The 12,485-nt window shown below is 44.1% G+C and overlaps 1 protein-coding gene across 1 annotated transcript; it reads right to left on the bottom strand.

Annotated features, from left to right (window-relative positions):
- Window positions 1-311: 311 nt before the first annotated feature.
- On the bottom strand, window positions 312-8,385 carry WNT9B (Wnt family member 9B; the record flags this gene model as incomplete). The annotated part of the gene is made up of 3 exons (XM_082494894.1): window positions 8,136-8,385; window positions 2,038-2,303; window positions 312-788 (listed from the first exon to the last, which is right to left on the bottom strand). The coding sequence occupies exons 1-3, from the start codon at window positions 8,209-8,211 to the stop codon at window positions 312-314; spliced, it is 819 nt and encodes a 272-aa protein (XP_082351020.1). The 5' UTR covers window positions 8,212-8,385.
- Window positions 8,386-12,485: the final 4,100 nt, after the last annotated feature.

Genomic DNA, 12,485 nt, shown 5'->3' with positions numbered 1-12,485 from the left:
ATTTTCCTGCAGACAAGAGTACAAGTTTTAGCTCAAGAGAAGTATTTTTGACCACTCCAGTGTTTCTGCGGTATCTACGTTACCCCCACTCTCTCTCCCTCCTCCCTGATCTGATACCTGACAAAACCTCTGGTTTTCACCCCTCGTACAGGGGCTCTCCCCAGATCAGAGGATCTCAACGTGGAGATAATAGGAGCACTGGACATTTTTGGGGCTCGCCTTTGCCTTCACCCCAGGGCAGAGAATCATGTCTCTCTCTCCCTACTGCTTTCTTGTACTCTAGGACTTGTCTTGACCCTCTAGCGCTGACTTTACTGCTTGCAGCTGTAGACCACCTCTTCCTGCATGCACTGTTGGCACTCAACATAGCAACACCACTGCACCTGACAGTGGCAAGAGAAGGTAACCAGCCGGCTCTGGGTGTTATAGCCTCGTCCACAGCACATGCTGTCACAGTTGCCTTCCCGAGAGCAGGTCCTCCCGGCAGTTCCCAGGGAGTATTTGCTGGGACGACAAAAGCTGGGGGAGTCTTCCACGTACACCAGGTCAGTAGAGCGAGGCGAAGCGGAGTGCTTGGGGGAATGGCTGTGTCTCTGTGGGCCAGCCAGCTCTGAGTGTCCCACTGCATCGTTGGTGGTGCTAAAGACCTTGACAGCATCATCGTAGCGCAGTTTCAGCAGTCGTCCAATCTCATGGAAAGGCGAAAGCTGCTTCCAGCATGTCCGGACAGCACATGAGCCGGAGACACCATGGCATTTGCATGTGGTTTTGAGACCGTTTTTCACAGCCTGATGAGGAAGAGAAGTGGTAGTCATTATCTGCCAGGACCATGAGCCTAGTTCTGGGTAATACCCCAGATTGCAGACAGCCTCAAAATACTTAGAATCATAGAATCGTTTGGGTTGGAAAAGACATTCAAGATCATCAAGTCCAACCATTTAACCCAACACTGCCAAGTACACCACTAAACCATGTCCCTCAACACCACAGCTACTCATCTTTTAAATACCTCCAGGGACAGTGATTCCACCACTTCCCTGGGCAGCCTCTTCCAATGCTTGACAACCCTTCTGGTGAAGAAATTTTTCCTAATACCCATCCTAAACCTCCCATGGTGCAACTTGAGGCCATTTCGTCTTGTCCTATCACCTGTTACTTGGGAGAAGAGGTCAACCCCCGCTCGCTACACCCTCCTTTCAGAGGGCTGTAGAGAGTGATAAGGTCTTCCCTCAGCATCATTTTCTCCAGCCTCAATAGCCCCAGTTCCCTGCTTCCCAGCTTTATTGGTATTATTCCTATTGAGGAGAAACTAAAAAAAAAAAAAACAACAAAAACAAACAGAGGAATGGCTACAGAGTTGACTGGTGAGCCAGAGAGCAGAAAGCCTGAATGAGGACAAATGGCCAAATACTGAATACTGAGTAAATTTTTACTAAGCCTATTTGGAATATCAGGAATAGTCAACCATGAAACTGAGTATCTCCAGCACAGTGGATTCCCTTTGGTATATTCAAATCAAGACAGTCATAAGTCAGTAGCTGTAACGTACAGGCCAAAATGCTCGATCTAATCCCTGACCCAAACACGGGTGACATGTGACATGACTAGGTCCATAGTAAATTGCAGGCAGACTCATAGTTGATCTCAAGAGTGTCAACCCTTAATCTACTTCACATGTCACACCAGCTTGGAAGCTCTAACTGTTCTCAAAACTCCCTGTGGCCATGGAATAACCCATGGAGTAATTCATCCCAGTGAGTTTTACAGCTGTTACCGTGCTGCATATTGCTGTCACTTGACCTCTGATACCACCAGAGGATACAGGATGCTACTCTGCCACTCCAAACATGCAGCTCCTTACACTAGAGTTCAAGAGACTTTCTCTCAGTACCATAAAGTCCACAACACACAGGTAAACAGGTCTGGTTTGTGAGTATGAGCACTGAATACCCCTCTCACAAACAGCCTCAGCTGAGGATGAGTTAGACTTGCACTGAATCCTAACTTCTTTCTCAGCCTGCTGCTGCAGCTCCTCACCTTGATGCCAACATTGGTGTTGTGGATGTCCACCTTGGCCCGCAGGTCTTTGCCAATCCTCTTCTGACCCAAGAATTTTTTCAGGAACTTGGTGCTGTATTTGAGGTTGTCTCCACAAACACCCCATTGCCAGGCCTTGCGGTTCTCCAGGTCTGGGGAGTCATCGCAGGTGCAGCGCTCCATACGCCCAGCACTACACGCTCTGGCCAAGGAGTGGGTGAGAGCTGCAGAGGACACTGCATAGAGGAAGGCAGTTTCCTTAAAACCTGCACAGGAGAAGGATTAGGAGAGGGTAGGAGCAGGAAAGCCAAAATACGGTCTTCATCTACCTCACTGGCTCTCCTGACTGTCCATGAACTACAACCAAGTACAAAACTTAGAAATACGAGACAAAACTCTTCCATTACCTGCACACTGTTCCTAGCAGAGAATCTCAATATCAGGTTTGAAGTAATCAGTGTAGTAACACCCCAGGCTCACCTGGTGGCTGTGACTGATTCAATATGGAGACAGGAGACCACTCATGAATCAAGGGATGGGTGGCAACAGCCAAACAGTCCTGGGAAAATATTCAACTGCAAAAAGCAACAGTCATGAAACTCCATTTGTCCTCATCCTCACCGCAGAGCTGATAGGTCTGAATAGAAGCCATCAACTGAAATCTCGCTGTGGCTTAAAATCAGGAAATACTTGGTAGAGACTGAAAAAATATTTTAAAAATCTGACACATTATTTAAAAATGTTTTTCATTGGGACTGGGTTGTCACAGTAGTCGTATTTCATATGGAATGACCACATGCAGGTTGGATGGAAAAGGTTCCATGTTGAAGAACATCTTGGTCAAGTAGGTCAGACTCTCCAGCACAAATGGATTTTCTAACTTCTCTGTAAAGTATCTACTCCCAGTGACTGTGGTGATGCTTGCTGAAGCTATTCTCATTTCTAAAGCAGGCTTCCCAGCTAGCCTACATTTGCCCTGCAGTATGTGACCATTACACACCATGACATTTTTAACCAGGAAAGAAAGTACAGTGCCTGAACAGAAATTCAGTCTGAAGATATGGGATCATATAGGAATGGGTGTGTTGATATGGCACCCGTGAATCCCCCACAGAAATTCCAGAAGACACTGATTGATACAAATCTGATCTAAACCCCAAAATACTTTGTTTTGATTACTTACCTCCTCTCTTACTTAATCCAGGGGAAAATCTTAGTATTTCCTCCAGAGTTTTTTTGCAGAAAACAAAACTATTAACGGGAAATTGCTTAACAAGTCCACAATTTAGGAAGTAGGGCAAGGAAGAGAAAGGCAGGTGCCTGAACAATAGCTCAGAGTGAAGGAATGGATAAGATTGGCCAAAACAGACCAAAATCTGCTTATGAAAAATAGAGCACTTGCACATTGCACGGAAGGGAACACACTGAAGCAAACAAATATTCCACATTCGAAAATTCCAAAATTTCTTCCCTATCAGGAGGAAACAAATCTGTTTCCCCCAAACATGGAAGAGAGAGAAAGAACCACAGAGATCTGATCTCATCTTGCAGTTAGCCCTGCTTTGAGCAGAGTTTGGAAGGGACCTCTAGAATTCATCCAGTCCAACCTCAAATCTTTCCATCATTCTGTTCCCTCAAAGAATTCCCATCCAGCTGTAATAATAGATCAGACCACTGACTGCCGAGATCTGGGTGAGGTCACCATAAATCTGACCAGAGAACAGGACAAAGAGTTCTTCTGATAGCTATCAGTGAAAAGAACTGAAAATTGACTAATCATGAAGATAATGGAGAGGCTGCATTAACAAATTGAAGGCAGACTTCATAGGAGCTCATTGGAATTCCAGAATTTTAGATGAAAGATCGAGCGACAGTATGGATGTAGATGAGGGAGTCAACAAAATGTGGAGGAAGTCAAGGGGATCAATCAACAAACTGCTTCCTACCTCACTATTTTAGTTGCTGTATCACTGGAACAAGTAACTTGAAACTAAACTCTCTGATTGACGATGCTCTATAAAATCTCTCAGGGCACTGGAGGAATAATGAAAATATGACACCAAATCTATCAAAAGCTTTGGAAAAGCTGATATGGGACACAGTCAATACAGATTATGGATAGCAACATGATGCTCACACATTCTCAAACAGTGGCTATCCCAAAAGAAGGGTAAAGAGAGGATAAGATAGATTTGAGAACCTAAATATGAAAAATAATTCCAGTAGCTATCTCCAAAAGCTTACCAGATTCCCAATATCCTATCTGACACAGTGATACCAGAAGAGAGGAGAACATTTTCAAAACACTTTCCCATACCATATAAAGCTAGCAGTACCAGTCAGCTCCACATACCCTGCTAAATCTGACTTTGTGGAATACCACACTGCTTCGGCTATTTCTGACCGGTGATGGTTTGGTTTCTTCTGTGGCACTCCACGTAAGTGTTGGCCAGATTTCAAGCCACTTGAAATCAGAGACCATTGCTTGTGGTCAGGCCACTGCAGACAGCAGTGACTGAAGATAATGAGCATACTTTCAAATCGTCTCCTTCTTCTCTCCCCTCCCACCTCCTTTTATGACAACGGTTCAGGGTCACCAGGCTCCCAAATGCTTGTCTGAAAAGTCTAAGATGATTCCTTCTACTTTGTCATAAGGCACTGATCACCATCCGTTCAATTGTTTAATTCACAAATCACAGAAGTAAAGGAAAAACTGAATGGTCCTTAAAGCCCTTGTGGAATAACAATGAGCAACAGAGCAGCTGTTGAAGCTGGATTTTCAGTAGGACATAGCACAAATGAGCAGCAATCAGCTCCAACAAGCGGGGTTTGAGACAATCTAGACAAAAGTTTCTCCACATGTCCTGGTGAGCCATCCTCCCACTATGTCAATGGAGCTCTTGTCACCACAGCCAGTGGAGCCTGGAGCAGATGTGCAGGCTGTCAGGGTCTGGTTTAGGGGTGAGTTGCTCTCCTGACCCCATTGAATGTGTTGCTAGTGACTAAATGAATCTTAAACTCTCAGTGCAAGGGGGAACATCTAAATGCAGATGTCTTTGCTGGGCACTAGTCAGTTTGGTTGCAAACATCCAGCACAGAGTTGAATTTCAAGGTGTTGAAGCAAGCCAGCTCCCCCTGGTAGGTCCTTGCACATGTCCAAGTCTTCCCCTGAGCTCTCTGGAATTATTTCTTAGCTCAGCAGCCTATAAATACAGAAAGACGTTTTCTGCAATGGCAAGACACTGTTCTGTGGTGTGGTGTGTTCTAGACCACAAGGAAAACTATAATAGGAGGAGTTTAGCCATGTGGTAATTCTGCCAAAGGAAAGATGCTCAGGGTCAAAGATTTTTCAACGCTACAATAAAGATAGTGGGAGTACTGACAGACCAAGTGGAAGAGACCTCTCGGGGGGAAGGGGGGGGGGGGGGGGGAACACAAACAAAAACAAACAAATTAAAAAGAGCAGACCAGAAAGCTATAGTATTGTTGAAAGATTTAGGATGGAAGGACTTCTCAAGGTCTTTAGTACAAGAGCCCCTCAAAGCAGGGGTCACTCCAATGGCAGATAAAGTTGCTCAGGGCTCCGTCCAACTGAGTTCTTAAAATCTCCAGTGATGGAAATTCTGCATCTCTGAGCCACTGCTCCTGTGCTGTACTGCTCCTAGATTCCTCGTGACATCAATGAAACCACTGCTTGAAGGTCAAAGAGTCTGACCAACATGAAATGGATTGATGGAGGGAAGGATTGTAGAGTGCTCATTTCTCAAGAAGGATTTTTCTGAGTGGCTGGATCCGAGCTGTCTTTGCTATAGATATTTATTTTCCCCAAATCACCCTGTTGTTTGAGTTGAAATACTGCTCACCTGACCTCCAGTGCAATTGACTGCCTCTACGGCACACCACGGAAACCAAAAGATCATCATTGCCTTGCAAATTTTTTTATAAAGACAACAACTGCCACTGTGCAACCAGGTGGCTTGAAATGTCTGTCCAGAATACTTTTAAATCTGCCTGGTTTTGTGGACTTTTTAAGAAATGGAGACGGGATGCAGAAGGATTTTGCACGGATCAGTGAAGAGTAATAGCCCCCATAAGTGACTGCAATAGTCATAGAAAGATTGTAGGTTATGCAAAAGGAGTTTCCCAGTTGAGTGTCAATGTAAAACAACAAATGGTGCAGACTGTGAAAATAAATCTGGCATTCCAAAAGCAGAAAACCCTTGGCATTTTTTTTCTTGACTAACTAAAAGTATGCAGATACAGGAAAAAGATGGTGGCGTCTGTAGAAGCAGGAACAGCATAGGTGATCCAAACCAGTCATCGCAATTTTTCAGTTGTCACTGCAAATTAAATTCCAGCTATTACAAAAATGAACTATCTCACTGGGACATGATCTTTTTTCCCCTCTTGCACTCATAAGATCGTTAAAGACCGATAAAAAGTGTGTGTTTTTCTTTATCGTTTCCCTAGGACCATGGCAATACCAAATTATTTAATCGTTTTTAAACCTCTTCATCACTAGTTGGGTGAAAGGAGCATAGTCCATTATCTGACCAACAATTTCCAATGCAGAAACAAAACAGTAGAGGAATATGTGAGAAACAGATCAAAACTGGCAGCTGAAAGTGTTCCTGTTCTTTGTGAAAGGAACTAACCTATTTGCAAGTAAAAGGAAAACGCGAACTAGCAATTGCTTCCAGCCAACTGTCCTCTCATACGGGAGATGTATATAGCATACTTTTCTGTATTAAATCATCATTTGATCCTTAAGATTGTGTAATAAAAGTTTTCAAGCACTTATCCTCATCTGCCAAAACAGGTTTTAAATTACAGGTGATATTTTATTTTGTCAGTCAGGAGTCCATGGAAATGTTGAGGCATGCCACCATGAGATAATTAAATGTTCTGCAGCTATTTGAAGATGAGGATTATTCAATTGTCATTTTCAAGTTCTTTGAGGTTGATGAAGGTACAGATGTCAGAAAGCCACTAAATATGATCACAAACGGTTTCTTCCACAGTGTGCTAAAACATTCACAGTAAAGCCTTGAAATGAAGTATATCTGGTCTGGTATGTACTCATTTACTAAAATATTAACTTAAGTTTTACTTTAATCAAATTTGATAAATTTAAATGGAAATGTTAAAAAGTTTCAATACCAATGCTAATTAAAATTAACATTTTTATTTCATCAAAGTTAATATTGGCTTATTCAGCCCATTTTTTTTAGGACATTACCTTACTAAACATTATCAAAGGACTGAAATTCAATAATACTGAAGACTGAAACTTAGTAAATGATACTAAACTGAAACTCAGTATCAGGCTGGTCAGGCATTGTCTGGATGAAGACAGGTTCAGCAGAGTATATGTGCATGCTCTGGGAACTTTTATTAAGAAATAGTTTCAAGGTCTATCTTTATTCTATTTTTCTCAAGCTCTTTTAATTTAAAGGATTTATTATGCTCCTTCCTACCTCAAATACAGAACCCAGAGGGCATTTTCTTCCTCTAAAGCCTTCTGTGAAACAGAAGCCAGTAGCTCTTCTGCCCACTCTGTGTGAACTTCTGCAGAAACTCCAAATATATGTGAAAGGGTCTGAGGATATATTTGTAAACATGCACTGAAATGACTTAAGGCTGACAAACAGCTTTTTCAAACAGTATATTAGGATTAAACTCTGTATCTGAGAACAACAGAGATTTACATACAAAAATATCCAAAGAGCTAAAAGGAGTGTTCTCTTAAAATGTCACTTGACATAAAGCACTGACCCTCATTTTTCACATCATCATCCCTGATTAACAGCCAAGGAAGACGGTCAGTCTAGGAAACTCTGGTCTCGGACAAAAATCCACAAGCGGAGGGCGTGAACTTCCTTCTACTTTTCAATTCATGACAAACTGTGCATGAAAGATGAGGACAAGGTTTATTTTGTGGCAAAAAAAAAAAAATTGCACAGGTCTCATTCCAGGGCAAAAGAGATGATCTCTGCACACCCTGGTCACCACACCACTTTGCTTAATTTGAGATCCATATTCCAGGGGCTACAGCACCGAGTGAGGTTTGATACTGCAAACTAAAGACTACCTTGTACCTCGCTTCAGCAGGCTGGTCCGTCCTTCCAGGCTGCAGTTCCAGCGCTCGCTGCGGAACTGGTACTGGCACTCCATGATCCCAAGGCGGATGGCATCCCGCAAGGTCTCTGCCAAGCCAGGCTCCCGCCGGCAAAGCCTCTTCTGCTTGCGGGACAGCTTCAGCAGGTCACACTGCTTCACATGGACCTTCCCCTGGGCAGAGCTGGTGGAAGGTCCCAGGGATGGGAAGTGGGTCAGGGCTTCTTTCCCGGTCAAGCTGAAAGAAAGCGGAAAAAACAGTGAGTTATGGAAGGTGGCAGCCACGGAAGAGCAAAGATCAGAGGGAAGGATATTCAGAAAGCTGCTGGTCAGGGTGCTTTACCAGCTCAGAAGATTAGATACAGATTGATTAGTTCTAGTATCCCATCTCCACCAAGGCAAAGAAGAAGACTGACACTGGGGAGAAAGAAGAAACGTATGTGTGTTGTCACCAGCGACCTCGGGTGGGAGGTTTTCTCGACTCCATGAGGAGTTCATGTTTACACCCCTGCAGTTTTGTCTCCTTCTCAGAACATTCACCATCACATATAGGGATTTATTCTACTCAGTGGTGCTGCAGGTCACTGCATGTCCCAGCTCTGTGCTAACTCCATCAAGCATTAACCACATCCTTTCAGGGGTTTGAGGGCACTGGTGCCACAGCATTAGACATCACTAGGAAAGACCAATAAGGAAATATTATCAACGACCATCCTTCTAGAGCAAGCATGACTTTTGCTGGAAAACATTTTCTTGATGAAAAAATAAAAGAAATGTCAACTAAAAATGTATTGACAAATGCAATGTGTATATATGTGATTCAGCTGAAAAACGTTGCAAATTTTTGAGAAAAATGGTTTCACTTTTCACAGCAAGACAATATTTTTCTTGCAGAAGTTATCTCCCATAATATCTTTAGGATGCTTGAAAACACACAGAAATCATTTCACATTGATGCAAGATTTGAGGGCTGCAAACAAACTGGGAGGAGTCATGTCTTTGCACAACCCTCATCAGGAGCGCCACTCCTGATTACCAAACAGGTAGGAATCACAGAGTGCCTTGACCCCCCCACCCCGAAAATTACCAAACCAGACAGATAAATGGAAACCTCCTAAACCTGGACACATCTCAGCCCCAACATTAACATTTGCAGGCTATGCCTCCCCTCCCCCAAACCCCGCTGTTTTCTTTGCAAGTCGTTCAACATGGACAAACAGGTGAGCCAGTTGGGTCTTGTTCCTCTCCCCCAGTCAGCCAAACTGGGCTGTGCTGCTCCACCAAGAGAGCGTGGGAGTCAGACGAGCAAAGCTGGACAGGGAGGGATGCAAGCAGGAGCAATCTCTGAAACACATCTACAGGAGAAGACTATCTGGCTGCTGCTCTCCCCCTCCACCAGCAGCGCAGCACCTCTCCATCATCTTCCCTGCACGGCTCAGCACTTGAGCAAACTGAGCCAGATGGAGATGGACACCAGTGAGTAGGATGGTACAAAGCCAAAGAAGCATTTCCTCACATCAGTGAGATTCTTCCCCTCTGCACCATTATCAGGTTCCTGGTAAAACCATGGACCTTCGGCATCTCAATTGCCTGACCAGGGCTGGCTGGTCGTGTCCCAGGTGTGCGTTTCCGCACAGCAAATGCCAGGCTGCGCCGGCAGAGAGAGAGAAGAGGAACGCCTGTGTCAGTGAACATGACAATTGTCCACATTGTCCACCACACTCCAGAGCACAAGTAAAGCATTTTGACTGACAGAGGTGACCAAACTGAAAACCTCCTTGGCTCCACAAAAGACAGACATTCCTAACACTCAACGTTCCTTACACTCAGCGTTCAGGTAAGACCCTGCTCTCATAAGGGATATAATCTTCATTATGGAAGATGGAAGTCAAGCATTGCAGCTGCTATTTTAGTCCTCCGCATGCTTTATAGACATCTATTTCTGAGCTAGCCGTCTAGATCTTTCTGTAGTCAATCCAGTCTACCCAGACAAGGGAGTTACAGCACAACGCAGCCCATCTAACCCCTCAGCACTTCTGCATTCTCACAGTAGCCTACAACCTCCAGATGCACTCACACGTCTGTAATTAGGCACAAATATGATTAACAAACACACGGCAACCACCCAGAGACCTGCAAACTAACCAAGAACCAAGGAATCATTGTGAATCACACAGCAAGTATTAAACTTTAGGAACCAAGTGAGTGAGAACAATCTCTTAATCGCGTCGTCACTGCTGAACTGGGGGACAGAAACATGAGATGTTCCAGTGAGAGCCAAGAGAGAAACAGGAAATACTGGGAGCAGAAACAGATATTTGGGGTCAGGCTCAGCCCAAGAAACTGGAATTAACACAGCCCGATGAGCTTCACAGAGCAATTCAGACTGCACGGTTCAAAGTCCCATCTGGCACCAAGCACTGCACAGAGAGGGCAGCAGCAGCTGGTGCACAAGGGACATGGCCGTCCTGAGCTGGAGGAACTGTGGTGAGGGACACAAGATCGACCCAAGTGAGTGAGACCAGCACATGATGAGCACGATGGACTCACTGCGGTGCTTAAAAACCGATATACATCTTCGCTGGAGCTATATTTCTCTGGGTGCATAAGCACATGCTCTGCACAAGCTCTGAAGCTCGAGAAGATCAAGATAATGCCAACTCCAGCATGGGCAGGGAGAGGCTTAGTTGTCAACAAAAGTCTGACTTCTTAGGAATGTTCAGACTGTACCTAACTCACTGGGACAATGCTGGGTTCAGGAAGAGGTGTTGCTATTACATCAGTTGGAGGAGAAACAGCACTCACCCAGAGTCAGAGACCTGGACATTGCTTGGTAGTGGGATTCCAGCACTCACATCGCAGGAAAGTGCACTCGACAATAAGTTAAATGTGAGATGTGGTTATTCTCCATTTGCCGTGCTGTTTCTGCGCTCCGATGCAGCAAAGTTTCCCAAGTTCACAGCACAGAGAGAAGAAATAAGTAAAAGGGAACTGACACTGGAAAGAAGAGTTTAAGAGCCTCATACAACAGCACTGGAATTGCTCACTGCTGGAAAGCCACATATGCAATTTTACTAAACTCCTGTATAACAAACTACTGATTGTCCACATACCAACAGAACTACCACCCCTGCCAAGCACCCTAACTCCCAAAAATCCCTTCTCAGAACAAAGACAGCTCCCCTCCTCCCTCCATCCTTATTTTAGTGTCCTCCACCCCAGCTAAACCAGCATTCGTCCCTTGTCAGATGTTTTTGAGACAGCAGTAGTACCTTCACCGACTATTTAGACTAGTCATCTCCTTCCTATGAAAGATGTGATCAGCTCTCAGCCCTTCCTTTTCACTGGGGCTTCAAAAGCAGCAGGAGCTCCAGTGTAGAGCTTTGGTGGCTCCGTTTCCAAAAGAGTCCGGTTGTATGAACTCAACTGGGGATAAAACAGAGAATTGCAAGATAACTGCTCACTTTTTGTTCTTGTCATTATACATGCTCATCCCAAGGGGCTAGGATATTGGCCTAAAATCCATTAATCCCTCTCACGGGGAAAAGATATAGTAGATAATGCTTTAGTCTAGCGGTAAACAGCAAAGCAAGACCCATAGGATGAAAGGTCAAGTCAGAAATATAGACCTTAAGCAGACACAATTTAACGAAGGTCTGTTGAGCTCTCCCAGGTTTGTCGGGGCTTTAATGCATTTCCTTAAGTAGAAACTGTAAAGTCAAGACCATGTGCTCCTCTGTAGCTCACTGGATGTCAAAATATTCACATCAGCGTGCTGACTCAGGAAGGAAAATGTGGTGCAAAAGATATTGCTTAAAACTGCATGAGTGTAAAAGAGAGAAAAGCTGGCAAAGGGATCTTCAAATTTGTGTAACAGATGTGATGATCTACACAGCACAGGAGACAGCTGTACTGGGAAAGTTCTCAGAAACTCTAGGAATAGAGTAGAATTATCGGGCATCAGTTAAATACAGAACAATGGAGAAGAGTCAACACAGCTTCCGTAGAAATTAGTCATGCCTCATAAACCTACTAGAGGTCTCTGAAGGAGTCATTGAACAGAAAGACCAAGGATAAGCCAGATGGCACAGTCTACTCGGACCTGTACAGTTGGCAGATTTCGATAATAGGTTGTGTATGAAGACAAATATTTAGACTGGCTATCTTCCACGATTTCCACTAGAAGGAAAAGGAATACTAGGAGAGCACAGGGTTGTAAAATAATGACTGATCTGCAAGTGAGTAGAGAAGGATTATTCCTACCTCTAATATACATGAACCAGGGGGAATTATATTAACTTATTAATCAATAGACTAAAAATAGACTACAT

Source organism: Vanellus vanellus (assembly GCF_965231255.1).
Source record: "Vanellus vanellus genome assembly, chromosome: 24".
Lineage (NCBI taxonomy): Eukaryota > Metazoa > Chordata > Aves > Charadriiformes > Charadriidae > Vanellus > Vanellus vanellus.
The sequence above is the reverse complement of the archived record's forward strand: the minus strand, read 5'-3'. Positions and strand labels throughout refer to the sequence as shown.